Source organism: Pseudophryne corroboree, chromosome 7 (genome assembly GCF_028390025.1).
Source record: "Pseudophryne corroboree isolate aPseCor3 chromosome 7, aPseCor3.hap2, whole genome shotgun sequence".
In the NCBI taxonomy this organism is placed as follows: Eukaryota; Metazoa; Chordata; class Amphibia; order Anura; family Myobatrachidae; genus Pseudophryne; species Pseudophryne corroboree.
The window spans coordinates 412,291,630-412,306,229 of record NC_086450.1 but is presented as its reverse complement, the minus strand read 5'-3'; the positions used below and the strand labels follow the sequence as shown (position 1 = coordinate 412,306,229).

The following is a 14,600-nucleotide window of genomic DNA, read 5'->3' as shown; positions in this document are numbered from 1 at the left end:
CCTAGGGGGGTCATTCCGAGTTGTTCGCTCGCAAGCTGCTTTTAGCAGCTTTGCACACGCTAAGCCGCCGCCTACTGGGAGTGAATCTTAGCTTATCAAAATTGCGAACGAAAGATTCGCAATATTGCGAAAAGACTTCTCTGTGCAGTTTCTGAGTAGCTCGAGACTTACTCTGCCAGTGCGATCAGTTCAGTGCTTGTCGTTCCTGGTTTAACGTCATAAACACACCCAGCGTTCGCCCAGACACTCCTCCGTTTCTCCAGCCACTCCCGCGTTTTTCCCAGAAACGGTAGCGTTTTTTCACACACTCCCATAAAACGGCCTGTTTCCGCCCAGAAACACCCACTCCCTGTCAATCACACTACGAACACCAGAACGAAGAAAAAACCTTGTAATGCCGTGAGTGCATAGCAAATTTACTTGGCGCAGTCGCAGTGCGAACATTGCGCATGCGCAGTTAGCGGAAAATCGCTGCGATGCGAAGAAAAATACAGAGCGAACAACTCGGAATGACCCCCTAAGTACGAGAACAAAGCCTGAGAAAGAGTCCGATGATTTGAGGGAACAGGGATCAGCACACTTGCGGACAGAAGCTTCTTGAACACCTCCTGCCGGACGACCCTCCTGTCGACGGAAACCGGCAAACCCGTGGTGAAGAAACCACAGAGGTGGGTTGTCTATAACCGCAAGAGATGAGATCTCTGACCCAAGTATCTGTACAGGATTGTACCCGGGTCTCCCTGAAACACCACAGACAAGCCCCCTACCCCCTGGGATCCCCCAGGTGTGAGAGAGGCCCGACATGCGGACTGAGAGGTGGAGGGCATACCATCAGGCTGAGTCGAGGTTGCTGAAACACCGCCTCGGCCTGTACCTCGAGATCCATGGGTAACAGATTCATCCCTGGTATGGCCTTGAAACCTGGAAGGGGTACGAAAGGACCGAAAGGAAAGACCAGTCAAGGAACTGGAGCCGCAGTGGGGAGATAAGTGGACTTACCCCCAGTGGCAGATCCTTCCCGACCAGGGCCACAAAGGACAACGCCTCCGTTCTTCGGGCCAAGATAGCCAAAGCGGAAATTCTGGCTCAGAGGAGACAGATGTCCTTGGAGACCTCCAAAGATACAAAACAGATTCGCAAAAAATAACCTGAAGCTCCGAGGATGAACCTTCCCCAACAACTTACCTGTACCAGGTAACGTAGAAACCTTGCTGCCGCATATTTTTATGATACGGCTCCTTCAGCGAGGATACGCCAAAAACCAGCAGCATCCTGGACAGGCGAGACCCCGAGGGGTCTATAACTGGAGAGGTCCATCTCACTTCCTGCTATTTGTGGGGAAAGGATAGGAAGACAAACAGTGTGTGATACCTGAATCTTGCGTCCGGATGTTTCCAGGCCGCCATCAGGAGTACATCCCGCTCAACGGAAACTGGAAAAGTCGCTGTCAGTCTTTGACTGGTGACAAACCTCGATAGACTTGAAGAGTCCAGTTCCAACACTTTCGCCTGCAGCTACCGACGAACTGTTGTAATAAGCGCCTCGAGAACTTGAGACACTGGTTCATATTCCTCCTAAACCCGATCGACATCCGTAACCTGGACATCCATCGCCTCTTCCAATAAATGCATCTCATCAGCAGAGTCCTGTAATGGTGAGGTTAGCAACCTCTCGTCTTGAAACCTGGGGATAAATTACGGATGGATTAACAGCGACCTTACCTGCGTAAGCTGAGCTGTCCAAACAGGAGCGTTCTGTAGCTGCCATGAGGGCTGAGTGGACGGTTCAGCCTTACAATCCTCACGTAACAGGGAATTCTGTGTCCCGAGTGAACTTCTCATAACAGTTCTGACATGAGAAAACCTTTTGTGCTGAATCTGAGGTAGTAAAGACAGAAAGAGGGTGGGGGTACAGGAGCATAGCCACATGTAATCCCTGCCCTACAGCGTGCAGTGACAGGCACGTTTCACGGTCTAATGGTCTCTGAGAGACCGGTTTAGTTCGAGTACATACTACCCATTCCCAGAAAACAGAGTTAAGCTACCCCCCTATTTGAAAGCTGTAGAGGAGTTAGAAGGACAGATCATAGCAGTGGAAAGTCCATTAACTGATTATAGCAAGCTGTGGTTAGTTAAGAGAAACAACACATCATCTGCAGTGAAGGCTGTACAGATATTTTGCCGCTCGCTAGTTATTAAAGGCATCCATGCAACCCTGGAGCATTGTAATAATATTTTGTATACTGACCAGTCGAGGATTGACTGGGATCTGAACCCAGGGAGATTGACTGGAAGTCGGAGACTCTCTCCATTAGGCTAAGCCTGAGATATGTTACTAAACCTGGGTATCTGTTAGTGCAGAGAGCTGCACTACTTGTATGCTTTTAATAGACTATGCATTAGTGCAAAAATGGCGGCCAGCGTCTGTCAAACATCGGGGTCGTCGATAACCCAAATCGGGGATTAGCTCCGTTCCCCCCCGCCATGGCGCCTATGTCACACTGGCACTGGCGACTGTGTGGAAAGCCTCCCGCAGCTTAGTTAAACTATCCACTGCGCGCGCTGAGCCGCCAGGTCTGCTGGGCGCAGAGATCCCACCGCGGGATAGGCTCCGCCCCCCGCCCCCCCCCCCCCCCCCCCCGTTATGGCGCCTATTTTATGTAATGGCGCTAGCAAATAACAGTGAGCGATAGGGCGATCTGTGCAGAGGGGGGCAACAGTAACCTTGCTTACCGCACAATCACTCCACCCCGCCAGTAATGCCTGCAGCCTAGTTAAGCTGACCGCCGCGCGCGCTCTAAGCCGCCCGGGCTGCTGAGCGCTGAGATCCCACATCGGGATTAGGCTCCGCCCCCCCATTATGGCGCCAAATTTAAACTTGTACAGGCGCTCTGTATCTCAGCGGGGGGATGCATCCCCCGCCGGCAATTGAGCCGGGGAGCAGAGCTGAGCGGAGTGTCCATAGTAATAGCAACCCACTGGCAGCACTCACTTTGCATGCTGTGGGTAACAATAAATAAGTGACGTGAGTCAGACCCTCCACTGTCACCAATTACTCTAATGCGGAGCTGTGCTCTGGCTGACTGCTATTGCAACGGAATTGTAAAAAGCATAAGCTGATTACATACAACAGAGTGGAGCGGAGGAAGGATGGAGTACTTACCGCTCCGATGGAGTGACCCCGACACGCGCCGCACGCTGCGGTGTCCGGCCACTGTTACTTACCGCTGCCGTAATCTTCTGCCGACGGAGCAGCCCCGACACGCGCCGCACGCATCGGTGTCCGGCCAGCTCCGGAGAGCTCAGTGTCTCCTTCAGCCGGGGCCCATCCCGAGCCGCACGCAGCTGCGATGGGACCCCGCCGGCAGCTCCCGCGGTGCAGACTGGCAGTGGCAGAGTTGCCAGTCTGTGAGTGTAAGAAAGAAAAAGAAAATAATAAAATTCTTCAGAGAAGTCCCAAGAGTGAACCAGCTCCCTTGGGCACTAAAATAAGACTGGCTTGGAGGGGGAACATAGTAGGGGAGGAGCTAGTCACATGGTTATAAATTTAAAGTGCCAGCTCCCAGTTACTGCCTATTATTTCCCCATTGTATCTGCACTCCAGTGGCCCCTAGTGGATGAAGGAGAAAGTAGCCGATGCATTCTCAGTACATAATAAACTATGCAAATATATATTTTCTTTTTTAATTGGATCGCAAACCTCCATGTACTTATTTGTGTTTAAAGAACACCTGCAGAGGGAGTGAAGTCATTTTTGTGGGTGTGGCCATCACCAATAGGAATGTAACTGCTATCATTTCACCAGCCCTGTGTGATTATCAGTTTATAGTGAATGGATGTCAGATCCTCAGGAATAGAATGGTTTCTTCCACAAAACTGGCACCACGCCATGTAGGCAATAGATGGACATTAAACAAAGGTTCACCAATTCTCCATGCCAGGTGTTACGGTTCTCTCCGTTCTGTTTATGTAGTCCAGAAGTGACACAGCATCTGTTGCACCAAGATGTGGATTTAAAAACTCAGGATAATTAACCAGACATGGTTCTTTAGGAATCAGATTGGCTGCAGTATTTTCATACACTGGTCACCGATATGAGAGAGGTGTATGTGAAGATGACATTATTCCGCCAGTGCCCTGAAAAGCCTAAAAGCTCAGGGATTAATTTACAATGAACATTCCTCCAGGGGGCGCTGTGCAGTAGGAACATACCACACCCCATGCACTGAACAGCCGTTGCCAGTGTTGGTTAGTGATTTCTCAATGTGAGAAGAATATGGGTGCAGCGACCCGCAGGAATACGGACATCAGTAGAAGATACCAGTGCACAGGTCCGGCCTCTGTGTATGCTGAAGGATTCAGATGCAAGACTCCAAGGCACAAGTATTATTATGAGCTTACAGACAGTTACCTCAGACACAATCAGCGCCTTCCAGGCATTTTGATAAAAATACATATTAATGCACCAGTAGTTTAAAAAGAAAAGCCTCCAAGTATTTTGCCCTTTACTTCTATATTATCACTTAAACAGTTCAAATATAGCTAGAAATGTTCATCTCCGAATCTCTCATTGGTCTAGCAGTGAAGGCATCACACTAGGGCCTGGGTCATAGCGCCATCTAGTGTATGATGCCATGCAAGATTCTCTTGTTGGTCACAGCAGAGAAATTTGGAACCCTGTTATCTTTAAGTCACATCAAATGTAGACAGCTACACGATAACAGTCTGAACCTCTACCTCCCCGTCGTGTGATGTTATAACAAACTCTCCAACCTGTTCCTCCATTTCCACATCCTCTGGTACCAGCTCTTCCTCCTCTGTGGAGGTCCTTTTTGTTAGAACGGTTCCATCTCTGATTGCAGAGGCCAGAGTCATGGTAACCTGTTCAGTGAGGGATTCGGGTGTCGCTATGGTAATAGTGTCGGTAGTAGGGACTTCCTCTATGCAGGGCTCTATACTGTCATCCAGGGTCACATTCTGTACAATGATCTGCTGGCCTGGGCTGGCTGCACTCACAATCTGCTGGACTACCTTCAGAATATGGTTGTCTACCTGTGGAGACATATGTAAGAGTTTACCTGTAGTAAAGACAACGTTCTAGTTTTCCACTGTACTACCAGCTGTGAGCTTGTGATTCCAGTAGAGTATATTTCCTATCAGAACATAGCTCACCTCATGTGTCCCGGTACTCTGTAACAGCTCCGCAGCCTCATTGGTCTCTAAATCTTCAGTAGCATCCTGTGTTCATGCAGAGATACAACATATTTAGAACAGTCCAAATATTTTACTTAAAGGATCATTACTAGTTACAATTTCATTATATAGAACCCTGAAGATCATGTGTTGTTCACTTGGGTTCCACTGCAGCTCCTTAATAATATACAGTATTACCTCCCCACTGCACTACAGACAGCTGAAGCTCCCCCCACACAGTGACCTGACATTTACATGCTTATTAACCAATTACCTGGTGCAGCCAGCAGTGCTTCAGCCGAAAAGGGCACGTCACATGCGACCGCGCTGTGTTCCCCAGTTTTTGACGAGATGATCCATTCCACAGATGTGCAGAACGGATCTCCTCTGACTCCCCGTGCAAACAGCATTCTGGAGTGCATACGCCAGGGACCAAAGTGCGAGGAGGGGAACTTAGTTTCCCCACCCCAAGCACTATTTGGCTGATCCCTGCAAGTCCAGAGATCAGCAGCAGCAGAAGGGGGGGCGGATCATTAGTCTCCCTTTACACACGCTCCTCTCCTCTCTGGTCTGCATGTGCAGGAGGGGGGAGTGGTGCCCATGGGAGCGAGATATTTTAATATTTTTACACTGTTCATAGCTGGGTACAAAAACCATCAGATTTTTACAGGGAAGGGGGGGGGGGGGGGGGGGGGGACTTCTTCGTCCACTAGGGGGCACAGGGGTAAAAGCTGGGTACAGGAAGGCTGAGAACTGAGGCGGTAATTCAGAGTTGATCAATATTCGAACTCTTCAATCCAAGATTCAACATTTTCTTCTTCACCGCAGGGTGTCCATACAGGCTTGTATGCGCATCCTGGGGTCCATGGTGGCCACTTTCGACATGGTACAGTACGCACAGTTTCATTCGCGACCTCTTCAGTTGGAAGTGCTAGCCAAATGGAATGGATCCCACCTGCACATCGCAGGACAGTCAATTGTCCTGTCCAGAGAAGAGCGGTACTCCCTTTCGTAGTGGCTTCTTCGGTCCAACCTGAATTAGGGACGCCCCTTTTGGATCCTGCTCACCACGGATGCCATCCTGCGGGGATGGGGTGCAGTCTCCGACCAGTATATATTCCAAGGACGTTGGACTGCCCAGGAAAGCAAGCTTCCCATCAATGTCCTGGAGCTCAGAGCCATATACAGAGCCCTCCGAGCAGCACGATCTCTCCTTCAGGGTCGACCAGTCAAGATTCAAATCGGACAACGCGACCGCAGTCGCCTACATAAATCGACAGTGTGGCACCTGCAGTTGTGGGGCAATGCCAGAGGCAACGCACATCTTCCATTGGGCGGAGCGGCATCTTCCCGCGCTATCGGGAATATTCATCCCGGGAGTCCTCAACTGGGAGGCGGACTTCCTAAGTCACCAGGACATGCATTCCGGAGAATGGGCCCTCCATCCTGAGGTCTTTCGTTGCCGGTTCGTCGATGGGGACTTCCAGACATAGACATGATGGCGTCTCGGCACAACCACCAAGTTCCAAAGTTCTGCGCTCGCACAAGAGATCAGGCAGCCTTCTTGGTGGATGCCTTAACAGTTCCATGGGAGTTTCCACTGGTATATGTCTTTCCTCCAATCTCAATGCTGTTGCGGGTACTTTGCAAATTCAAGCTGGAGGGGGGCACAATGATTCTCCTCGCCCAAGATTGGCCACATAGCGGTTGGTACGCGGATCTGCGGAGTCTCTCCATCGGCGCCCCTCTCTGTCTTCCGCGGTAGCCAGATCTTCTGTCCCAGGGCCCATGTCTACATCCGTATTGGCTTTGATGGCGTGGCTCTTGAGACATCCGTCCTGAGAAAGAAGGGCTTTTCTCGGAAGGTTATCACGACCATGCTTCGAGCTAGGAAACAGTCTTCATCCCGAGTTTATCACCCAGTCTGGAAGGCTTTCTTCTCTTGGTGTTCCCAGCGGCAGTTTAGCCTGCGGTCTTTCCTCCTTTCACGGTTTTTGTCATTTCTCCAGTCGGGGCTTGATCTGGGCCTTAGCCTTTCCTCCCTCAAGGTCCAGGTTTCTGCCCTTTCTGTCCTCTTTTAATGTCGGCAGGCTCACATGCCGGACTTTAGGACCTTTTGCAGGGTTTACTCCATGTACACCCTCCATTTGTGCCTCCGGTTGCTTCGTGGTACTTGTCGTTGCTTCTTCGGATCCTTCAGTCAGTGCCGTTTAAACCTTTGGACAAGGTCGAACTTAAATGGTTCACATAGAAAACGGTATTTCTTCTGGCCATTTCATCTGCTCGCCGTGTTTCTGACCTCAGGGCGCTCCCCTTTTCTGGTGTACCATTCGGATTGTGCGGTCCTGCGGACCCGGTTAGGTAAGCTGCCTAAGGTGGTCTCCTGTTTCCACATCAATCAGGAAATTGTGGTTCCGGCCTTTTCTGCTTCCTCGGCTTTGGAGGCTACAGTAGACGTGGTGTGGGCTCTCCGGATTTATGTCGACCGGACTAAGGACCTCCGCAGGTCGGACGCTTTGTTCGTCCTCTATGACTCTCACAAGCGGGGATGGCCTGCTACGAAGCAGTCTATCGCTTGAAGGCTCCATTTGACTGTCCAGCATGCCTATACGGCAGCCAGTCTTCCTCTCCCTGCGAGGGTTACAGCCCATTCCACTCATTCTGTTGGTCCTTCTTGGGCTGCTAGCCGGGGAGCCTCGGCTGAACAGCTCTGCAGGGCAGCTATGTGGTCCACTGCTGCCACTTTTGTCAGGTTTTATGCCTTTAACACCTTTGCTTCCCAGGACGCCACCTTTGGGCGTTGTGTTCTCAGCGCAGTCCAGGAGCGTTCCCACCCTTGAGTTGACAGCTTTTGGACGTCCCAGCGTTTATCCCTGTGCCCCATAGTGGACGAAGAAGAAAATAAGATTTTACTCACCGGTAAATCTATTTCTCGTAGTCCGTAGTGGATGCTGGGAACTCCGTAAGGACCATGGGGGAATAGCGGCTCCGCAGGAGACTGGGCACAACTAAAGAAAGCTTTAGGTCACCTGGTGTGCACTGGCTCCTCCCACTATGACCCTCCTCCAAGCCTCAGTTAGGACACTGTGCCCGGACGAGCTGACATAATAAGGAAGGATTTTGAATCCCGGGTAAGACTCTTACCAGCTACACCAATCACACCGTATAACTCGCGATACAATACCCAGTTAACAGTATGAATATAACAGAGCCTCTCAACAGATGGCTCAACAATAACCCTTTAGTTAGGCAATAACTATATACAAGTATTGCAGACAATCCGCACTTGGGATGGGCGCCCAGCATCCACTACGGACTACGAGAAATAGATTTACCGGTGAGTAAAATCTTATTTTCTCTGACGTCCTAGTGGATGCTGGGAACTCCGTAAGGACCATGGGGATTATACCAAAGCTCCCAAACGGGCAGGAGAGTGCGGATGACTCTGCAGCACCGAATGAGAGAACTCCAGGTCCTCCTCAGCCAGGGTATCAATTTTGTAGAATTTAGCAAACGTGTTTGCCCCTGACCAAGTTGCAGCTCGGCAAAGTTGGAAAGCCGAGACCCCTCGGGCAGCTGCCCAAGATGAGCCCACCTTCCTTGTGGAATGGGCTTTTACAGATTTTGGCTGCGGTAGTCCAGCCGCAGAATGCGCCAGCTGAATTGTGCTACAAATCCAGCGAGCAATAGTCTGCTTAGAAGCAGGAGCACCCAGTTTGCTGGGTGCATACAGGATAAACAGCGAGTCAGTTCTCCTGACTCTAGCCGTCCTGGAAACATAATTTTTCAAGGCCCTGACTACGTCCAGTAACTTGGAATCCTCCAAGTCCCTAGTAGCCGCAGGCACTACAATAGTTGGTTCAAGTGAAAAGCTGATATCACCTTAGGGAGAAACTGGGGACGAGTCCTCAATTCTGCCCTATCCATATGGAAAATCAGATAAGGACTTTTATATGACAAAGCCGCCAATTCTGATACACGCCTGGCCGAAGCCAAGGCCAATAACATGACCACTTTCCGCGTGAGATATTTTAGATCCACGGTTTTTAGTGGCTCACACCAATGTGATTTTAAGAAACTCAACACCACGTTGAGAACCCAAGGTGCCACTGGAGGCACAACCCGGGGCAGAATATGCAGCACTCCTTTTACAATGTCTGAACTTCAGGTACTGAAGCTAGTTCTTTTTGGAAGAAAATCGACAGAGCCGAGATCTGTACCTTAATGGAGCCTAATTTTAGGCCCATAGACACTCCTGCTTGTAGGAAATGCAGAAATCGACCTAGTTGAAATTCCTCTGTTGGGGCCTTTTTTGGCCTCACACCAAGCAACATATTTTCGCCATATGCGGTGATAATGTTTTGCAGTTACATCTTTCCTGGCTTGAATCAGCGTAGGAATGACTTCCTCCGGAATGCCCTTTTCCTTTAGGATCCGGCGTTCAACCGCCATGCCGTCAAAACGTAGCCGCGGTAAGTCTTGGAACAGACAGGGCCCCTGCTGCCGCAGGTCCTGTCTGAGCGGCAGAGGCCATGGGTCCTCTGATATAATTTCTTGAAGTTCTGGGTACCAAGCTCTTCTTGGCCAATCCGGAACCACGAGTATCGTTCTTACTCCTCGCCTTCCTATTATTCTCAGTACCTTTTGTATGAGAGGCAGAGGGAGGAACACATAAACCGACTGGTACACCCACGGTGTTACCAGAGCGTCCACAGCTATCGCCTGAGGGTCCTTTGACCTGGCGCAATATCTTTTATAGCTTTTTGTTGAGGCGGGACGCCATCATGTCCACCTGTGGCCTTTCCCAATGGTGTACAATCCTTTGGAAGACTTCTGGATGAAATCCCCACTCTCCCGGGTGAAGGTCGTGTCCACTGAGAAGATCTGCTTCCCAGTCGTCCACTCCGGGAATGAACACTGCTGACAGTGTTAACACATGATTTTCCGCCCATCGGAGAATCCTTGTGGCTTCTGCCATCGCCATCCTGCTTCTTGTGCCGCCCCGTTGGTTTACATGGGCGACTGCCGTGATGTTGTCTGATTGGATCAGTACCGGCTGGTTTTGAAGCAGAGGCCTTGCCTGACTCAGGGCATTGTAAATGGCCCTCAGTTCCAGAATATTTATGTGTAGGGAAGTCACTTGACTTAACCAAAGTCCCTGGAAGTTTTTTCCCTGTGTGACTGCCCCCCAGCCTCAAAGGCTGGCATCCATGGTCACTAGGACCTAGTCCTGTATGCCGAACCTGCGGCCCTCTTGCATGGAACCTGCCGAATGGGATTGCTTCGTAGGAAGCTACCATTTTTTCCCAGGACTCGCGTGCAATGATGCACCGATACCTGTTTTTGCTTCAGGAGGTCTCTGACTAGAGATGACAGTTCCTTGGCTTTCTCCTCCGGGAGAAACACTTATTTCTGTTCTGTGTCCAGAACCATCCCCAGGAACAGTAGACTTGTCGTAGGAACCAGCTGTGACTTTGGACTGTTTAGAATCCAACCGTGCTGTTGTAGCACTTTCCAAAATAGTGCTACCCCGACTAGCAACTGCTCCTTGGACCTTGCCCTTATAAGGAGATTGTCCAAGTACGGGATAATTAAAACTCCCTTTTTTCGAAGGAGTATCATCATTTCGGCCATTACCTTGGTAAACACCCTCGGTGCCATGTACAGTCCAAACGGCAGTGTCTGGACTTGGTAATGGTAATCCTGTACCACAAATCTGAGGTACACCTGGCGAGGATGGTAAATGGGGACATGCAGGTAAGCATCCTTGATGTCCCGGGATCCCATGTAATCCCCCTCGTCCAGGCTTGCAATAACCGCCCTGAGCGATTCCATCTTGAACTTGATTTTTTTATGTATGTGTTCAAGGATTTTAAATATAAAATGGGTCACACCGAACCATGCGGTTTCGGTACCCCAAACCGTGTGGAATAGTAACCCCGTCCTTGTTGAAGTAGGGGCACCTTGAGTATTACCTGCTGGGAATACAGCTTATTAATTGCCTCTAGCGCAGCCTCCCTGCCTGAGGGAGTTGTCGGCAAGGCATATTTGAGGAAACGGCGGGGGGGAGACATCTCGAATTCCAGCTTGTACCCCTGAAATACTACTTGAATGAAACAGGGATCCACCTGTGAGCGAGCCCACTGATCGCTGAAATTTTTGAGACGGCCCCCCACCGTACCTGGCTACACCTGTGGAGCCCCCGCGTCATGCTGTGGACTCAAGAGGAAGCGAGAGAAGAATTTTGATTCTGGGAACAGGCTGACTGGTGCAGCTTTTTCCCTCTCCCCATGTCTCTGTACAGAAAGGAAGCGCCTTTGACCCGCTTGCTTTTCTGAAGCCGAAAGGACTGTACCTGATAATACAGTGCTTTCTTAGTCTGTGAGGAAACCTGAGGTAATGGATACGAGGTCCCAGAGACCATCCCCAAATAATTCCTCACCCTTATAAGGCAGAGTCTCTATGCGCCTTTTAAAGTCAGCATCACCTGTCCAGTGACAGGTCTCTAATACCCTCCTGACAGAATGGACATTACATTCATTTTGGATGCCAGCCGGCAAAATATCCCTCTGTGCATCCCTCATATATAAGACGACGTCTTTAATATGTTCTCATGTGTGACAGGGTCACCGACCACGCTGCAGCAGCACGATCTGCAGGTCTCAGTCTAGTACCTGAGTGTGTAAATACAGACTTCAGGATAGCCTCCTGCTTTTTATCAACAGGTACCTTCAAAGTGGCCGTTCCTAAAACGGCAGTGCCACCTTTTTTGACAACCGTGTGAGCGCCTTATCCACCCTAGGGGATATCTCCCAGCGTAACTTATCCTCTGGCGGGAAAGGGTACGCCATCAGTAACTTTTTAGAAATTACCAGTTTCTTATCGGGGGGAACCCACGCTTTTCACACACTTCATTCATTCATCTGATGGGGGAACAAAACACTGCCTGCTTTTTCTCCCCAAACATAAAACCCTTTTTTAGTGGTACTTGGGTTAATGTCAGAAATGTGTAACACATTTTTTATTGCCGGGATTAAGTCACGGATGTTCCTAGTGGATTGTGTATATGTCTCAACCTTGTCGACACTGGAGTCAGACTCCGTGTCGACATCTGTGTCTGCCATCTGAGTGAGCGGGCGTTTTTTTGAGCCCCTGATGGCCTTTGAGACGCCTGGGCAGGCGCGGACTGAGAAGCCGGCTGTCCCACAGCTGTTACGTCATCCACCCTTTTATGTAAGGAGTTGACACTGTCGGTTAATACCTTTCACCTAACCATCCACTCTGGTGTCGGCCCCACAGGGGGCGACATCACATTTATCGGCATGTGCTCCGTCACCATATAAGCCTCCTCATTAAACATGTCGACACAGCTGTACCGACACACCGCACACACACAGGGAATGCTCTGACTGCGGACAGGACCCCACAAAGCCCTTTGGGGAGACAGAGAGAGAGTATGCCAGCACACACCAGAGCGCTATATAATGTGGGGATTAACACTATAACTGAGTGAAATTTCCCCAATAGCTGCTTGTATATATAATATTGCGCCTAAATTTAGTGCCCCCCCTCTCTTTTTAACCCTTTGAGCCTGAAAACTACAGGGGAGAGCCTGGGGAGCTTTCTTCCAGCTGCACTGTGAAGAGAAAATGGCGCCAGTGTGTCTGAGGGAGATAGCTCCGCCCCTTTTTCGCGGACTTTTCTCCCGCTTTTTTCTGGATTCTGGCAGGGGTATTTACCACATATATAGCCTCTGGGGCTATATATTGTGGTATTTTTGCCAGCCAAGGTGTTTTTATTGCTGCTCAGGGCGCCCCCCCCAAGCGCCCTGCACCCTCAGTGACCGGAGTGTGAAGTGTGTATGAGGAGCAATGGCACACAGCTGCAGTGCTGTGCGCTACCTTGGTGAAGACTGATGTCTTCTGCCGCCGATTTTCCGGACCTCTTCTTGCTTCTGGCTCTGTAAGGGGGACGGCGGCGCGGCTCCGGGACCGAACACCAAGGACTGGGCCTGCGGTCGATCCCTCTGGAGCTAATGGTGTCCAGTAGCCTAAGAAGCCCAATCCGGCTGCAAGCAGGCGAGTTCGCTTCTTCTCCCCTTAGTCCCTCGCTGCAGTGAGCCTGTTGCCAGCAGGTCTCACTGAAAATAAAAAACCTAAATCTATACTTTCTTTCTAAGGGCTCAGGAGAGCCCCTAGTGTGCATCCAACCTCGGCCGGGCACAAGATCTAACTGAGGCTTGGAGGAGGGTCATAGTGGGAGGAGCCAGTGCACACCAGGTGACCTAAAGCTTTCTTTAGTTGTGCCCAGTCTCCTGCGGAGCCGCTATTCCCCCATGGTCCTTACGGAGTTCCCAGCATCCACTAGGACGTCAGAGAAAATAAGATTTATGTTCTTACCTGGGTAAATCTTTTTCTTTGAGTCTATAGGGGGCACTGGGCGCCTTCCCTTCACGCACCTGGCTTGCTTGACATTGTTCCCCTGTTAGTGGGTGTGTACAGTTAATGGCTATGTATGGCTATGTCTGTGTGATAGTCCTCCTTCCTCCTTTCCTCGTCCCTGCTGGGGTCTTGATAACTAAAAACTGGCGGGCCGAGGTCAGCGGGCAGGGTATATAAGAGAGGAGGACTGAGGGCTTCTGGGAAGAGTTCTGTAATACTTTGGTGCCCTTACTCAGTCCTCAGCCTTCCTATACCCTCCGTTTATCCCTGTGCCTCCTAGAAAAAAAAGATTTACCCAGGTAAGAACATAAATCTTATTTTCTAAATAAGAGATTCTGTTACTACTAAGGGCGTGTGTTTGTGGGAAGGGGGGAGTCTCTTGCTAATGGGGAATGGGAAGTGATTTAGTGATTTTATAATGGGGGCCTATGGACACTGATTGCTGCGAGACAACCCCTAGGCATACTTTTTTTTTTTTTAAATACCTGGTTAGTTCTGGACAGTTTTGGAAGGAATTTTTTTTTGCAGTTAAGTGGTTAATTATGGCAACTACATTAGCTATCCCTAGTTACAGGTTACTCCTCTGTATATGCACAAACCTTATGCCAGTGCTGCCATTTTCAGACCCTTTGAGTCCCACATCACGTCATCACGGACAGATACACCCACAGGCACTAGACTGCTCCCCACAGCTACAGTACTATGAGGGGATCATTATATAATATTATATGGATGCCATACAAGGATTATGGGACACAGACAAACATTGATTCACTAGTGCATCGACTCCAAACCAGAAGTCTTGAACCAGCAACAAGTTATTTCTTTTTGTCTTGGAATCTGCAAATTTCACAATCCCAGCTGTATCGTAATATTTTAATAGACGTGTGTAACTAAAATATGATTTATGAGGCAAAATGAAGAAGGTTACACAGTCCATTGTGTACAGAATGGTAGCAGCTACCAG

General features: G+C 49.8%; 1 protein-coding gene across 7 annotated transcripts in view; it reads right to left on the bottom strand.

The window, feature by feature from the left end:
- Positions 1-4,491: 4,491 nt before the first annotated feature.
- The window catches only part of E4F1 (E4F transcription factor 1), a 124,382-nt gene continuing 114,273 nt past the window's right edge, over positions 4,492-14,600 (bottom strand). For all 7 annotated transcript variants that reach the window (XM_063934715.1, XM_063934712.1, XM_063934714.1 and 4 more), the window contains 2 exons: positions 5,172-5,237; positions 4,492-5,051 (listed from right to left, as the gene is read on the bottom strand). In XM_063934715.1, coding sequence (XP_063790785.1) covers positions 4,710-5,051; positions 5,172-5,237 — 408 coding nt within the window. In that variant the 3' untranslated portion in view covers positions 4,492-4,709. The remainder of the gene's footprint in view (positions 5,052-5,171; positions 5,238-14,600) is intronic.